This window comes from Hibiscus syriacus, unplaced genomic scaffold (genome assembly GCF_006381635.1).
Source record: "Hibiscus syriacus cultivar Baekdansim isolate YM2019G1 unplaced genomic scaffold, ASM638163v2 tig00111366_pilon, whole genome shotgun sequence".
Taxonomy (NCBI): Eukaryota; Viridiplantae; Streptophyta; class Magnoliopsida; order Malvales; family Malvaceae; genus Hibiscus; species Hibiscus syriacus.
Genome location: NW_024063071.1, coordinates 1,470,803 through 1,488,547, shown reverse-complemented (window position 1 = coordinate 1,488,547; position 17,745 = coordinate 1,470,803). Strand labels below are relative to the sequence as shown.

The following is a 17,745-nucleotide window of genomic DNA, read 5'->3' as shown; positions in this document are numbered from 1 at the left end:
AAGGGTTGCGAGAGCTGTATTCACTAATTTTGTTCGGAACGGTATCGTTTCAGTTTTTTACCTGGGTATACACCCTACGGATCTACGAATTTATATACCGACACTAAATCTCATGAAAATCGTTAAAAATCTTTTACTTTTTTTAAAAAAATTAATTAAAAATTTTAAGATGTAATATAATTAGGAATGAGTATGAGATTTGGATCTAATAGATTTTGATCTGATTCGATCTTATATAATTTTTTAAAATTTGATTCAGGTCGGGTATGATTATTTTTTTAAGAATAATGTTAAATGACTCAGATCATACCAGGATTGAATTTAGAGTGATCAAACCCTAGATTATAGTATAATTCTCTCTTATATATTTGAAAATAACTATAAAAATATCTCTCTTTATATATTTTTAATTAAAATCCTATTTTACCAAATAAAAGTAAGAATTATATATATATATATATATATATATATATTGCATCAAGTAGAGTTGAATGTAGATTTTAATTTTAAAATTGGAGTAAATTTTGAATCGGATACAATCTCTAAAAACTCGAACCAAATCAGATAGATAGTTAGTAAAAGAGTATAATACTCGAATTGATTTTGAATCAATCAAAACTCAACTTAACCCTACTCATGTGGATCCTTAAATATAATGGAGTTGTTAGTGTATAAATTTATAATTTAACAATGTATCAAATTTAAATTTTGATTTATATCTTCATGCCTCGTGTTATTATGAGTGTTAGTTGTGGCTTGGATATTTTTCCAGGAGAAGGAGAGGAGTTACCATAATTGAATTTGGAACTTAACTTTTTTTAAATTAATCACTGATATTTGATCTATTGATCGACTAATCTAGATCGTGTACTGAGACGAGGGAAACCCTTCCAACCCAGTTTGAATTTAAAACCCCTGACTTTGCTTAAAGTACTTAGTGTCTCATCCCACTAGACCAACTGGTTGTTGGTGAATTTGGAACTTAACATTTATCATGATTAAAGTGGAGTTTTTTTATCTGTATATATATTTTGAATTTTTAAGTATATAAATTTAATTTTCTTAACTCTATTTTACATCCGATGAAAATTAATAAATTCAAACGATCCAAGTCTTAGTAAATGTCTTCAAGCTATATAAGCTGGTTTGATTCCAGAAACAGTTATACTAACGAAAAGTTTCATCCAGTTAATGAACTCAATTAAAATTATGACTTCCAATTTCATGATTTTAATAGATTCGTAATTCAGAAAAAAAAAACCGGTGATTTGATATTAAATGCTTAATAAAGGATGGAGCATTATTTATGCATCTTTCATATTAAAAAATGTTCTTGAATTCTGCAAGATAAAATGTAAGTTTTAAAGGAATCATTAAACAGTCTTATGAGAAAAGAGAATGTTGTTCTCTCTGGGGGGGATTCGGATTCGAGCAATTGTATCCATAAAATATGTGGTGAATTATCAATAGACTAAGAAAAAAATAATGTGAAACAAGAAAACTATGAAAAAGATTGAAGTTCAACATATTTCTCGGTCGTTTAACTAGCAAATGCCAAATCCTTTTTCCCTTTGGGTGCTTCCACGGCACAGCGTACATCAAAGATCAAACAACAAAAACAATTTCCTTATGTGAACAATGGACCATATACGTGATACACAACACCGATCACTCCAATCATGGGAACTTCTTATCATTAATACTCGACTAATAAATATGTCAGCCTAACCAAGATTTGGGATCACTAACTTAACTAACACGTCGCTAAACCTCATATTTACATACCACACCTCACCTACTCCAACTTTCTTGATAGAGGTTCGACGGGTCGCAAATGAATCAGCTCCGACCTGCATACACTCCAACATTATCTCACAAAAGCATAAAACATGAAAAATAGTAATGAACCGGCTTGCAGAGAAAATAAGTAATGGAATGAAGTTCCAGTTACCTTTGATTTGGTCAGAATGAGATGCCACTTCAGAAACACCGGGTATTGGTTTAATGGGTGTCAACGAAGGCAATGCAACCTCTCCATCCTTGTATGGAACTTGTGGAGCCTCCAAAAGCCTGGAAAAATGATTCGCCGTTGCTCTTTGATTGCGAGAAGGCATAGAGAAACTTCGAGGTACTATCAAAGGTGGAGTTGGAAGACGAGATGCTCCACTTGCCGCTGGTGGAGGAATATGGCTTGCAGAAAGGTCTTGATTTCTTGAGATTAGTGAAGCATAGTGACCAACCAATGCAGGAGGTTTAGCTGACTTGGCTGCTAAATTATCAGGAGGCCTTGGAAGCTCATGAAGCTCATTTAATCTGGGTGAAGAAACAAGAGGAGGTGATGCACTTGGGGATACTTTGAGAGGTGACAATGATCGAGGAATTGTTAAATGAGAAAATACTGCAGAAGCTAAATTGGGAAGTTCGGCAGATGGAATAGAACTGCTTCCCGATAAAACAGGCTTTGTTAACAATTGTTTACTGGTTAACGGACCAGAAACAGCTTTTCTCTTTATATTTTTGGCTTCGGAGGAGATATCCAGCTGGGTAGATTCTTGTCCTTCAGTCAAAGGTGGGGGTAGTTGCGTAGAGGTATTATTACTATTGTTGTTCTTGGGAACTGACTCAGAATTCAAGATGGTAAACTCTAATGGTTGACCATCAGCAGAATCTTTATCATGATTCTTTTGCTCTAGCGGGGAAGAATGCCATAAATTGTGTGGATGTCCAACTACATTTGTTGGTCTCGAGTGGGAAACGGAGCTACTTGTTCTTGAAGAAGCTGCAAATGTTGAATCGCTTGGTGTTGGAAGCACATATGCGTTAGACCTCCTTGTAGATGACTGCAGCATCTGTTTTACTCTTTCAGCAGGATCAATCTTCCTTTCTGGAAATATGGGGGCTGAATGGCTACTCACTCTATGCTCCCTACTTGGGACCTGAATATCTGCATGGCTTTTCTCCGGGTTTACCTACGGGTAGACAACAGAAAATAATATTGTATATACTTTAAAAACCGCATATCGTGAGCTTCAAAACTAACAAGTCAAAAATTTATGATTTAAGAAATAAATGGGGCCAAAATTGACAATGGATTGGAGATTCACCTCTGCATTTTCCATCTTCAAAGTTTGGGGAAATGAAGAACTTACTTCATCTACCTGGAGAATAAACAACCATATTTTAGGAATAGAAGGTGCCAGATCACAATAAAAGATCAATGTACAATATCACACAAATATAATGGCATCATTCCCCTCCTCTAGAATTAGAATGAATTGAACACTAAACTGGCGAAAATAAACTATGATTTGTGTGGAATTCTTGCTGAAGAAACCAATCTAATAATTGTTCAAAATGGGGGGGAAATAGGGGATAGGGGAAAAGTGGAATATGACAAGTTTTGGACCTCATTTTTGCAAGCTGCAACTCTTGCTTTCAACCATAACAGCTTCAAAAATGGCATCATACCTTTCGTCTAGAACTAGAATGAAGTGAACCATTAAACTAGCCAAAATAAGCTACAATTTCTAGGGAATTCTAGCCACAAAAAAGATCATGCTAGTTAAAAATGGGGGGGGGGGGAATAGGGGATAAGAAGGTCAAAGTGAAATATGACAAGTTTTGGGCATCATTTTCTCAAGCCTTTATGTTTAAGGGTGCAACTCTTGCTGAAAACCACAACAACTTCAAAAATGAATTAATAAATTTACAATAGCGTAAGAATCAGACCTCCATTGAATTCCTTGATGCAGAAGTGACATCAACCCCCTTTTCATTTGCTCTATAGTCAAAACTTAATTCCCCCTCTTTGTTTGGGTCATAGGCAATTTCACCATCATCCTCATCATCTTCAAGGCCGCAGAACTGGTAATCAATGTGTTGCTGTTCTGTAACTTGCCTAAGATGAGGCTCAATTGCCTCAAGTGTTTTAAGTCCTTTCCTAAAGAAATTCAACTGCAGTCACAAGAGAAACAGAAATGGAAAGAAGGGAGGTTATCAGGCATTGAACTTATGATAAGGCAGAAACCACCGACATGAGAAACATTTGGAAATAAATTCAGAAACCTGAGCTGCATGGTGACGAGCTGCTTGTGTTACAAGACTTCTGGATTGACCTTGCTTCAAAGATTTCAATCGGAAAACACAAAGGGTAGCCACTTCATCATATTCATCACGAGCTGTTTGCAACTGCTGCAAAGTGAAAGTTTCACCTTTTCCACCTTTAGACCTTCCTTTTTCTTTTTGTTGTGCCACCAAATATTCATAGACATTTCTGAAGATAATGAACCAGATTCAGAAAAAAAGATTTGCATAACCCAACCAAAATAAGCATGTAAAGAAAATGTGATCCACCTTTTTTCATCACACTGCCTCTTCATATCCTGCACCAGCAAACAAGACAAAGGCCACTAAGCATGCTAGTTTCAACAGAATATTATTATTTACAAAGATAAAAGAATTATCAATGACATGTAAGACATGATGTTCAAAATTTCTTAATTAAACAATAGAGAGAGATTCAAGCAAACAAACCTCAACTGTCCTAAGCTCATTGAGAAGTGACTCAGATGGATTTGTAATTGTCAGCAATATATGTGAGCGCTGAAGCAAAACGAGCATCAGGAAGGCTAAGCAATAGGATTATTGGAATACAAAACAGATAAAAAGTTTCTAGGAAAAGTCTATTTTATTCAATTTGTGAGTAGACCTAACGACATATTCGGCCTTCAAACTTCTCAAAAAGAGTCTTTTGGGCCCTTAAACTTTTTTGCACCTCTTTTGACCCTCACTTCTATTTTTTTGTCAAATTGAACCAATGGGAAAACTAATGAACCTGTTAAGTTGTCTGTCAACTATTTTTTCTGTTTTCCAATACTGATGTTAATTATGTCTTTTTGCAAAAAAAATAAAATAATAAACATTTAAAAACAATAAAAATATTTTAAATTTTAAAAATTGTAAAAGAATATAAAATATATTTTTATGTTATTTAAAATTATAAAAATCAGAAAAAATATGAGACTTGTAAAAAAAAGTATAAAAGTTATTAAAAATCCTTTACTTTAGCTGTCAGTTGGTTCGAGTTCACAAAAAATAGAAGTTCTAGGGCCAAAAGAGGCGAAAAAAATTTAGGGCTAAAGTGATTTTTTAAGAAGTTCAAGAGCAGAAATGTCCTTAGGCCTTTGCGAATATGATTAACACTCACATAGTTATCCACAAGTTTTCGGAGTTCAAACTGCAAGTTCCCCAACTTTAACAGAATCCTCCCTGCAAATAAATGCAATGTAATTACAGAAGAACTATTATATCACAATAACATGGGACAGGGATACCATCTTCTGACATTCCTTATTCCGCCAAAAAGAAGATAACAGTTGATGCCAAAGTATGCAAATGCATAGTTACTTGATGAAATTGTTTCCTCAATGCAGGATAAGTATCTTTATGCAATAAAAATCAAACATTAAAGAAATAGGATAGGATTGGTAAATTTAATGGAAGGCATAAATTATGAAGCCTAAGACATGGAATAAGGAACGTCATTATATGCCCGCCCACTAAATGCTGCTATGTTCAAGTAGAAATTCTGATTCACTTCATTCTTTCTTTTTTTTTCTTTTGGGGAAGGGATATCCAGGAGTGTAGATGCACTCACGCAAATTGGAAAGGGATATCCATGAATACAAGTGTTAAGGTGAACTCGAAAAGTAAATGACAGAACTTAGTTGTTTAAGTGTTGCTTAAACCAATTGGAAGTTCTACTACTACATGGGATATGCAGCCTCTTTCAACAACATAGGAACCTTTCAAAAGAAATGGTAAATTCCATAATTTGGTTTAGCTTTTCAATTCTTTAAAATTCCAAGTTAAATCTTACACAACATGTGCCTACTAATGATCTAACAGCCCAAGCAACTTTAGAAAGCAAAGGAATCTACTTACGGCTTTCTTCATCATCAGGTAGAAGTCTTTTTCCTTGCAGACAGGAGCCCATTTCTTGTAGTGACTCTGAGAATTCTGAATAAAATTCTTGTCAAAGGTAGAATCATTCAACACTATGTTTCATAAAGTTTAAGTTTCTCTGATTTTAGGTAATCAGCAGCTTGAGCAAGGTGGCCTTAGAATGTGCTGCAGTGTAGCAATAAAAAAGAATTCTTTTGTGTGCTGTTCATAGATTCATATGAATTTCATATCAGGGAGCATGTACGACTATACAACAGTTGATGTTGAAACATTCTTTAAAAAAATAAAAACATAATCATGTTATTTCTGAAACCAACTGTTTCTTCAAAACCTACCAGATGCTTTTGGCTGGAAAAGCACCATATAACATGTAATTGGCATAGCCAAACATTAGAAATACAAAGGGTGGCAAAACACAGTGATACCTAAAATTAATCTGACAATATAAGTATCACATATTATGTTTACCGTATGCACTGTTAGCTGTTGCTGCAGCTGCCAAAAGTAAGCTATCATAACAATTTCTCATCTCTTGCATATCCTGTAAATGCAGCCAAATGTAAAAAGAAAAATCTATTTCCAATCTTGCAAATTGACCAAAGATAACCTCCACGAAGCATTAGTCATTAAAAGAGTATGTAGTAAGTTGTCATATAGAAATACAAAAGCATAAAGCTATCACTAAATATTATATCTAACAACTCATTTACTACAGATAATAAGAAATAATAATTAACTACCGAATTAACTAAATAAAGTTAAAACATAAACAAAACAGAGGATAATTACAATGGATATTCAGCGTGGCAGTGGTCAGTAAAAATCTTCAAATAATGAAAATTAAAAAACCTATCTCAAATCATAATCAATTTATGGTTCCTAACAAGGATGGTCATTAAGGTATAGATATCTAAATTGGTGTATAGCATATATCATAGCTAAAGCTTAAGAGTTTCTTTAACATTGGTATCTAGTACTCCACTATTTTTCTACTTCGTTATCGAGATTATGATATTAAACCCATCTACTAAGAGCTTATACACTATTATTAAACACAGAAGCCTGCAACTACTCCGTAGATATTCTAATCCGGATTTAGATTCTAGCAATCCTTAAGCATTTCACATTTTCTTAACACTAAAACCTAATGGATTAAAATTTCTACCATTTTCCCAAAACAATAATACTCCATATATATATATATACACACACACTAATTTCTATGAAATTACACATTAAAAACTCGCTTCACTCAACTGAACTCGATCCATTCAATTACAGTTCAAAAAACATAAAATCATTACTACGCTATCAGAAATAGAAACAATAGGAGCCGATTCATTTCCCAATTAACAAAGTAACCTTAATCTGCAATTAAATCCAACCAAAGCTCAAACATAACTTAAAAAAGAGAGAAGAAAAATGAAATACAGATATAAAAGTACCTGAGCTGCCTGAGCGAGTTCGTCCAAATGAGCTGAGGATAAAAAATCTAATTTATCCTTGCCATCGTTCTTGTGAAGCGCAAATCTTCGAAGTTTACCCCACGAAGACTTCATTTCAAAAAGAAAAAGAAAAACCTAAAGCAATTAGCCAAACAAAGAGATGGAAAAAAATCCGTGAGCTCCTTTTGTTTCCTCGGAGAATCAAAATTTCCTGAGAATATCAAAATGAAAATCCAAGCAAATTATGAAAAATTTCAACTCTGGTAAACCCGGGCCATGGCAAAACCCGATTCACGCTCAAATTTTACACCCATTCCCTTGAAGCTAGGGATGGGCATGGGTCGGGTTGGGTCGGATTTTTGATCCACTCGATTTGACCCGAGAACAGGAGCTTCTATCCGAGACCCGATTCGATTAGATCAAAATAAGATTTCATCCGATCTGATCTGACCAAAACAAGATTTTACCCGATCTGACCTGAATGTATAACATAGAAACTCGATCTGATCCGACCCAAAATAATAAAAAAATATTTTTATTCAATAAAAACAGTGACTTAATTGAAAAAATTATATATAGAGAGGTATTATTGTAATTATCCCTAATATATATATGATAAAATTATATATATTTTTCGAGTCGGGTCGGGTCGGATTTTTTTACCCTAAATCCTACCCGACCCGAACACCACATAAAAAAACTTAATCCGACCCAAACCCAAAAAATCCGACCCGATTCCCGTCGGATCGAGTTTAAATGCCCATCCCTACTTGGAGCGAAGAGATTTTTAAAACCGGTAGATTAATTCTTAAAATTATTATTTTACTGCTGAAAATATTACTTATATTGTTTATATATTTTTAGCATACACATGACTACACTCATAATATTTTTTAAAAATTTAATTATTCTAAAAAATTAACTAATAGTATGTCACATTAAAATTTTAAAATTATTTTGATATATTAAAATTCTGATATTGTTTCTAAATGTAATTATTTTGTTTTATATCTCAATAAATATTTGTTAGTTACATAAAAACTCTAATAATTTTCTCTCTAAAACTCTAATAGTCGTTTAACCATTTTTTCATCTTTCGTTGAGAGACGACAACATCAATTTTAGTAGTAATTGTCGTTATTGATATTTCTTATTCTCTTTCCTTTTTTATATCACTTTTTTTATTTTCCTTTGATTTCTTTAGTTTTTAATAACTATGTTTTTATGATATATTTTTATTTATTTTTATGATATGTTTTCCTCTTTCTTTTGATATGTTTTCGATCATTTGACTTTTTTTCGTTATTTTTTTAGCAATATTAAATTTGAGACTAAGCTTTGGATTATGATGATTTTCTTTGTTTTAGATCTCATATTGAATTTGGATTCACAATTTGTGTTCGTAGATAGTTTTATCACATTGTTCAACTTCGATTAACGATTTGTAGGTGATCTTTCAATAGTTTCATCTCTTTTGTTATTCGTTTTTCGATACGATCAAATTTGTTTGTACATACCTTTCGTTTCAATTTATTTGGTTAGATTTCTTAACATTTTTTCTTGTAAGATAGTTGAGTGGGGAGATATTTTTTTTACATAATTTTTAAAGAATAATAATAATAAATGTCATAAAAAATGTAACAGTGGCATGTGTAAGATAACAATCAAATTTAACGATCGTGATAGACCAAGTACCTAAAAATGTAATGGATAAAACGTTAAGCATATATTTTTAATGAAAAAATCTTTAGGCACCTAAAGTATTTTAAGATATAATTAGACACTTATTTTTACATTAACCAAATAATAATAATAATAATAATAATAATAATAATAATAATAATAATAATAATAATAATAGATTATACCATAACTATTCAATTATAAGGATATTTTATTTTGACCATCAATCAATTAATTTTGTCAATAAGATCATTTTATTATTTAACTATTGTTAATCATGTCATATATCGTTAACATTTAACGACAAAATTGATATAATAATTAAAAATAATATATTTACGCATTTTGTCCTTATTACATATTTTTTTATACAAAATATAGACTTTGTAATTTAACCGAAAATGGCATCATTAAATACATTTATGGAAATATATTTCGAATAATCAAATTCAAACAAAATGGAAGAATTACATTTCAAAGCCCATTGAACCAACCTATGAGTCGTATTATTTGTTTTTCGACAGATAAATTTTATTTAAATCAAAACATTATTTGTCATAAGAGTCACCTCCTCCCACAAATGAAGACTCGCCAACGAGAATTCTAGCTTTGGCTTGAGGAACTGATTGAATATACTCATGACATTTTCTTCCATCACAACCGACTGCAGACTCATCTATATATATATATATATATATGTGTGTGTGGGGGGGGGGGGATATGACACGTCATTGAGTCCTAAAATTTGAGATCAACACATGAATATTATTTAGGTTCGTTTATGCATAAATTTTGTGTCTTAACGATATTTTTGTTCGAATGAAAATAAACTTTTCATTTGGTTATCGGTAAAATGACATAGAAAGTTGCAAACGAAGATTTTGATAGTATCTTTAATCATTTTCCATAATAAATTTTGGTAAAAAGATCTCGTAGATCTCTCGTAATTTCAAATTTGATAAATTAATCTTTATTATAAAATATTTTAAAGATCTCATTTTAAAAAATAATACATGTTTTGCATATCATTTAGGACTGATCTAATCGAACGTTAGCCCTTTTCGACTGATAATTTAATTCTTTCCGTAAACGCTCAAGTTTGCACCGTTGAAATGTTGAGCCACCAGCACGGTAGCCGGACACTGCTGAACAGCAGCAGTGAATGGAGAAAAGAGAGAAGCGCGGTATCAATTGGAATTAGGGATATGAAATGGATTCCAAAAGCTTTTTCTAGTCCATTACATAGGTAGGCTTAAAGCCCACTAACAAAATTCTAACAAAGTAACTGAATTACAACTATCTACTAACAAAATAACAAATGTTAACGAATTCTATTAACATTCTAACATGCCAATTCTAGGGTCAGTACACCATTCAATTTACGTGCATGGCCCCAGCAACCATCATGCCAACAACGTTGCATGGGAGTCTACAATTCAATACACGTAAGGTTGTATGATTGGGGAGTTAAATTTATTAAATTAAAATTAAGATTAAATAAATTGAACGTGTAAATATTTTAATTTTTGAACTATCATGTCAGTTTATTTGTTAAATGTTAATGACACGTTATTTGATTGACAACGTTTAAATAATTACGTAGATTGATTGATAAAACTAAAATATCGATGATCTAGTTCCCTGACGAGGAGAAGCATTAATAAAATCAAAAACCCTAATCCAGTGAAGAAAAATCTTATTAAGAACCGAGAGATCACATACCCTGTTAGCTTCCCTGCATTATTATGATACACAAAAAAATAAACAAAATTATTCCTTCAAGAGGTGAAGGAAAAGAGTGTTAAATCTGTTGTAGCATGTAAATGTATCACCAAGAAAACCTTCCAAATGAGCCTTTTAATTTGATGCTGCGGCCATGATGACTGGAATATATGTATCGACAAAATCGACTCCTAAAATCCCTCCTTTCTCTTCTTGGGCCATTTGTCTTCCCATATCCAACACTCGATCTCTTGTCGTAGATTCGAACATCTATCTTTTGGTCCTCCTTTGTTTCCTCTGGATTACTATCACCCTCACTGTTGTCATCGTCAATCGGAGATGGCACGCAATATACCCTGAAACTCGGTGCTTGCATAAACGAATCAATGTCATCATCTCTGTCGTCTAACTCTTCCTCCTCGCTACTGCTTTCCTCAAAAACGCAGGCCTCTACCTTGTCAAATTTTCCCCTCTTGTTTTGATCAACATCGTCACCCTTCGCACGATGCTCGTCTCTTCTTCCGGCACACTCGAGCACCGGCTTCCACGAGTGGCTCCTATCGGTCGCATCTCGACCGCTTGGCATGACGGTTAATCGAGTGTATAGCTGCGAGGGGTCTCCTCCTTTGGGGTTGTCGAGCTTGGAGACGCTACAACCCATTCGAAAGAGGGAGAGAGACCTGCGGGAAGGAAAACGAAAGGGGTGTAATTCTAGCTCAGGTGACTATAGGGAAGGAGCTCCAGGCCTTTCATGTGGGAAAAAAGAAATGGAGTTTGCATGAAAAAGATAAGAATGGAGAGAGGAAAATGAAACGAGAGATCCAACGAGAACTGTGGGTTATGTTATTGACTGCTAAATTAATCCTAACAAATTTCATGTTAAAAAAGTTCTTTTTTCTTTTTTTAGTTGGTGATTTTTACAGCAGATCATAATTTGTTTGTAATAATATATTAATTGAATGATTATACAAAATTATAATCAATTTATAACTTAACTAATAGTTGAATGACCTGAGGTGTATTTTACCCTGAATAAATATAAGTATTTACAGAACCGATACCGATTGGTCATATGTTTTCAATTCAATGCATGTATGGTGGGGATCATCGTCTCAGTGCTGTCCTCTGTTTGTACATGACATGTGCGGTAGACATTGTGATGTGAGTAGTAATTGACCCACCAGGCATGCATTTGGGGCCTACCGAGGGAAACCGGAGATGATGCCTCTAGTAGAAGAGGAGATTGCACGCTTCTGCTCTTCTTTGATGAATTACTATCGAATATTTTGGTTAGTTATTATCTCTTGACAAAACCATTGATAGTTTAATATGATTTGTCAGCGCCAAATTTACTATCGATAGTCATATCTATTGGTCCTATCAGTCTATAAATAATCATCGTGACTCTAGTATTACACCAATACAAAAACAGAATTCAAACAATTGACCGCAGCTGTCTTAACCAATCCATTTCCATGTTTAAAATGGCTCAAATTGAGTTCTTGCAATCACTTTAGTTTTCTCCTTTTGTAAGTATCTTAGCGGTGACACAAAATTCAAACAGAATGGCATGGAATTGAAAGAAAGTGAGAGAATCTCTTTAACTTTCCAAGTGTGGCCTGAAAACCTCAGAAATAATGAGAACAATTACAAAAGCCTAAAAAAGCAGCACAGATTCGATACATGGGAAGCCTAGTTTAGAAGGGCATTGAATTCTTCAGCTGTAGCCATGTAGGGTAGAATATCATCCCCCTCCCCATGTGCCTCCAATCACCATTGACACGATGCTATGATTAGATACTGCACAACCCTTCTTTCCTCGGATGCTTTCCATTTCATATGCATTTGTTTCATAGTATTTATCTACTTTTGATCATCTTTTCACTCGTCTTTGGACAGCAAAAGCTTAGATACTAAAGCAATTATCCGTGCCACCACTACTTTCCCCGTCACTGTGTTTGTTTTCTTCCTCGGTTGAACTTGGTGAAGTAGGAGGACCAAACACAGAGCTGTCTTTCACTGTAAAATCAATACAACATGGCACGTTAACTGCACTAGTTGTCTTGTTAGAAACCAGTCCTTTTATTTTAGCACTTTTGTTTCTCTTCGTCTGAAACAATCGGAAAACTAACCAATCCCCAATGGATACCTGCAAATATGGGAAAACCCCATTGTTAAGATAATGATTTTAATCGATTCTTTTTTGGTTACTGGTACTTTTATTTGTTGTTGAATTACCTGAGGTGAATCAAGAGTTGAAACTGAGTCAACGAGGCGATATTGATGCAACAGCCATCGATTCTTGGTCCCATTAGAACACTTCTTTTCACAGAAGATCAAAGCTTTTCTCATCCCAACTACTACATTGGTTCCAGAAGCTAAAATTGGCTTCTCTTTGCCTATGGGCTTCCAGTAACCAGAACCAGCTACTCTCTTGCATTTTTTGGTACTATCATTACCTTTTCTGGTGCTAAAAAGTACTTATTTTCTCTCGAATCGCCTGAAAATAAACAGAAGAAACAAAATGGATCAAAGGGTTTCAATTTTCAAAGAAGAAATAAACGTTTTTGTAACTTTCGAGAAATTGGAGGGCAAAATACCTGGCAAGCTCCAAGGATCAGTCTGCAGAACATCAAACTCAGGAATGACAGAAGCAGGTAAAGGGATACATAATGCTTTTCTCTTCAAGTAATGAACCACAAGCTCTTCATCTGTGGGATGGAACCTGAAGCCGATGGGCATTTTGATCCCTCCATTTACAACAAAGTTTTGACTTCCCATACTTGAAAAAACACTAAGAAAATTGAGATAGCTTAACTGATTGACATAAAACGAAGAGAGAGAGAGAGAGAGAGAGAGGAGAGAGAGAGAGAGAGAGAGAAGAAACCAAAAGGAAACGAAGGACTTGTGTGGGTTTTATGGGCTTAAAGGGACAGCCTTTATATAAAGAGAAGAAACTGGTTGAGAATTTTTCTCTCTCCCCAAAAATTCTCTTTAATCACAGAATTCGTTTAATAAATTCTTAACTCCTTAAATTCATATTCCTTGATATAAATTCTTACGTCGATCTCTTATATAGAAGATTAGAAAACCAAAACAAACCAACCCGGTTGCTTGCTTTACGTCGAGGGGTAGTTTCTTAGACAAACGTGTAAGAAAAAATTAGTTGTGTTTTGGTCTAAAGGGAACCCACGTCCATCGTCGTCCCCTTCTAAAGTGAGCCCCACGTGTGGCTCTATCCTGCTGGTTTTCCTTTTACGAATGGAGCTGAATCGCTTATTTCCATGGGACATGAGAAAGATCCAAGGGTTCAAACTAGTTTTGGATAATAGTGTGCGTCCATTTGTGTTTTGTCAATCACTTTTTGTGTCCAACTAGCTGCGACCAAAATAAGCATGGTTAATTATCCAAAAAAAAATAAGCATGGTTGTCGCTTCCCCGTGTGAATTCTAAATTATCCCATACTTGTTTTGTTACAACGCAATCGAAAGTGAACAAAAAAATTGGCCTGTTCCCGCACCTTTCCCGCATCGGAAGCAAATCCCGATTTGGAAGGTTTAGTGTAACTCGTTTGTCCTGTTGTGATTGCCGGTCAAATTCTTCTAATAAACGTTGATTGAGTTTTAATTTATTTAATATCATTATTATTATTATTATATCATATTTATATATGATTTATTATTTTTCGGTTTGTAGGCAAGAAGTCATCTAAATAATTTAGGTAATATATATATAACCATTACCATTCATCTTCAGAAATTAAATTTTTTTGGTAACTCACTCGGTAACATTTATACATGATACGTGAGTTGTTCAAGCCATTACAATAATCACATATTAAGCGTTATGTTTACATAAAAATATTAATCCACAAGTACCACCACAGCCCAAAATAAGGGTAAAAAGGGTGGCATGGCAACAAAACTATGTCGTGTTGAATTCAGTGCTGTATCAACTCTGGAATCAGCTTTAAAAGAAACGACAGCTCCTGCTGTGAGAATTGCACCTTCGACTTCGCCGCCTTCTGCTCCTCATTCCCTCCTTTCAAACTCTCGTTTAATGGCTTAACTATCATGTCGTCCACAGCGTGCGATATCTCTTGAACAAAATCAACTATCACTCCATCGATCCCCATTAAATGTTGCATGCAAACAGCCTCCGGCACATTGCTGCAACATCACAACTCTCCAGGTAAGAAACATGTTGATGTCAAAAAATTATTAAGCACTTACAGGGATGGACACCAGATTTTATGTTAAGAGGGTAGAACTCATATGCGAATTTGAAATGTACTTACTTGAGTCTGCCATATGTGAGGAGAGAGAGCTTAGCCTCTTTGATCTTGGGGACTGCTCCTGGATTTCTGAACACTCCTTTGATCTCGGAAACAATCCCTTGTAAACCACCTTCTAAACAGACCTTTATGGCCTCCTCCAGGGAATTTCTTCTCACATCATAGTAAACTTGTGTCCCACCGTTTGTTAAGAAGAAAACCTGTTCATTTTCCGACGTAAAACAGTCTTTTAAGAACAAGATTCACAAACATGCTTGCATATGATGCCTGAAAATTGGTTAGCTTAAGTCCTTACAGGATATGTGTTCTGCAATTTCCTAACAAGCTGAGCAGCATCAGGGTGAAAGCTGGAGAAGATTATAGGCCTATCTTTTGCATATTCAGATACCACCTGTGACAAAAATTACAGAGAATTCATATTTTTTCCAGTATTATAAGAAATTTTTTTCCCTCCATTGATTTTTACCTGCAAAATGACTTGGAGAACATGGGTGAGATGGTCTTGGTTGTAAACAATATTGTCATCAAATTTCAACTCAATGTTGAACCCTAAAGAAGAGTCAACTTTCCGGAAAGCTTCAACCAGTGTACAGAATGAATCATCAGTTTGAACATTCCAGTTGAGGATTTTCCCATCTTTTGATTTCCTCAACAAGCATTTCCCCTGTTTCCCTGCCTCCCTCTGCGGTCCAAAGCAAAGAAATTCTTCCAAAAGCATGTCCGTGACCCTCTTTTCATACACGGTTCCCTGGAGGATACCAAAGCAAAAATTTAATCTACATAATTATATTTAGAAAACAACGACAAACATGATGATCGGCAAGAACTGGTAACGTACATTTTCTTGAGAGAAGAGAAAGTCGTCGTGGAAAATGACAGGGCAGTCATCTTTCGTCACCTACAAAAAACCACAATGGCTTTCTTTACTTTCCTGTGATTGGCTCAGGGCCAGTTTTTTCATCACCTCCATTGCTTTTTTCTTTCTATATGTTTAATTCCATAAAATCAAAGTTTTTTTTAATTTATTTAGAAAAAGCCCACAAAAAAATAAACACAAATCAGTAATCTTACACTTGAAAAAAATACAGGAAATCTATCACTTCAATTAAGGAAATGTAATTATTAAACTTTAGGGTTTTATTTTTGTTTCTTAATAAAAACCTAGGGTAATTTACTCTATACTTAAACTATCACTTTTTTCTATTTTAGTATTTAAAGTTTTATTTTTTCTAAGATCATACTTAATGTTTAATTTAAGTTTTAATTTGATATTTTGTCATTAAAAATTTAGTAGTAATGATGACGTAGAATTATTCTCTTTTTTTATATTTCATGCGTCTTATAATATAATTCGAAGTCCTCGGTGTTGAATTTTTCAACGGAACGTACTAAATTGAAACCTAAACTGAATGGAATAAAATTGATAGTTTAGGTATTAAACATGTAATTTACCCAAAAACTAAGGTTATTCACAAATGCTTCGGTAACGCGCTTGTAGGCACGTGGGCCATAGTCCACCAATCCAGCGAGATTAAGACAGAACACCTTGTCGTACGCGGCGACCGTACGACGTCTGTCGGTACAAACATTGTGGTTTTTTCATCTTTTACGCGATCTAACGTGGAAGAAGATCTCGAGGTAATTTTTTAAAAAAGACAAATTTTTTATTAAAAAAATCTCTTAAAGAATTTGAAGGTTTACCTGAACGTCGAATTCGATGAAATCAATGGGAAATTTAGCAGCAGAGTTAAAGGAGAGAATGGTGTTTTCTTTAATGGCTTCCATCCTCGAATCAGAGCTTTGCATAATATTCATCCCATGTCCTCTATGCCCTATCACCAGAAACTTCGGTGCCGTAAACGACGCCGCTTCCACGTTCAACTCCATCCCTAAATCCCCAAACCAAAACAAACATATAACCCTAAACCCCACAAAAAAGAACAAGAACACCCAGAATGTAATAAACATAAAGACAACCGCAATTACCTTCAGAATTGAAACGGGAAGAATATAGAGATGCGTTGTTTTCCGGCACTTGGTCGATATTAGGGACATCGGAGACATTGACGGCTTTAAGAGCCATTGTTGTAATAAAGAGGGGAAGAGAACAGAGGGAGGAAGATGAAGGATTTTGATGAATGAGTTTTTGTTTGCGGAAGATTTGTGTTATGTATATAAGGAGGCAGGAGACGTGAGAAGGATCAAACTTAGGATTTTAGGATATTCTTTTTGGAGTTTACAAAGGTCCAAAAAATATGCCGTCGGATATTCTCCGTTATGAATTTCACCGTCAACTTCTGTCTCGAATTACCAATCACCCGTTGACATGTCAACTTATTCCGTTAGGTTTAACGGCGATTGTCTCATATATTTGTTTATTTTTGTTGATTTATCTACTATTAGGAACTTTTATTGACCAAACCCAACACATACTTGGAGAAAAATGATTTCATTGTATAGTAGAATTTTTTTTGGGTAAACTATATGTTTAGTACTTCAATTATTATTATTTTTATTTTGATTATCTAATTTTTTTTTAAAAAATCATAATTAATATTATATTTTGGTTTAATTTTGATCAGTCACTATTAAAAAATTAACATAACTAATGGCGTAATATTTTCAAATTATTTAAAT

General features: G+C 34.1%; 2 protein-coding genes across 2 annotated transcripts; both read right to left on the bottom strand.

Annotated features, from left to right (window-relative positions):
* Positions 1-1,534: 1,534 nt before the first annotated feature.
* Positions 1,535-12,818, bottom strand: LOC120159578 (uncharacterized protein At2g33490-like). Its single transcript, XM_039170149.1, has 12 exons — positions 12,813-12,818; positions 7,410-7,544; positions 6,433-6,505; positions 5,944-6,018; positions 5,207-5,268; positions 4,534-4,602; positions 4,354-4,382; positions 4,066-4,273; positions 3,730-3,954; positions 3,105-3,158; positions 1,952-2,969; positions 1,535-1,850 (listed from the first exon to the last, which is right to left on the bottom strand). Exons 2-12 carry the CDS (start codon positions 7,521-7,523, stop codon positions 1,840-1,842), a joined length of 1,938 nt encoding a protein of 645 aa, XP_039026080.1. The 5' UTR covers positions 7,524-7,544; positions 12,813-12,818; the 3' UTR covers positions 1,535-1,839.
* Positions 12,819-14,726: 1,908 nt separating this feature from the next.
* Positions 14,727-17,240, bottom strand: LOC120159580 (glycerophosphodiester phosphodiesterase GDPD1, chloroplastic-like). The gene is made up of 7 exons (XM_039170152.1): positions 17,095-17,240; positions 16,810-16,997; positions 15,947-16,006; positions 15,575-15,856; positions 15,404-15,499; positions 15,112-15,308; positions 14,727-14,983 (listed from the first exon to the last, which is right to left on the bottom strand). The coding sequence occupies exons 1-7, from the start codon at positions 17,189-17,191 to the stop codon at positions 14,755-14,757; spliced, it is 1,149 nt and encodes a 382-aa protein (XP_039026083.1). The 5' UTR covers positions 17,192-17,240; the 3' UTR covers positions 14,727-14,754.
* Positions 17,241-17,745: the final 505 nt, after the last annotated feature.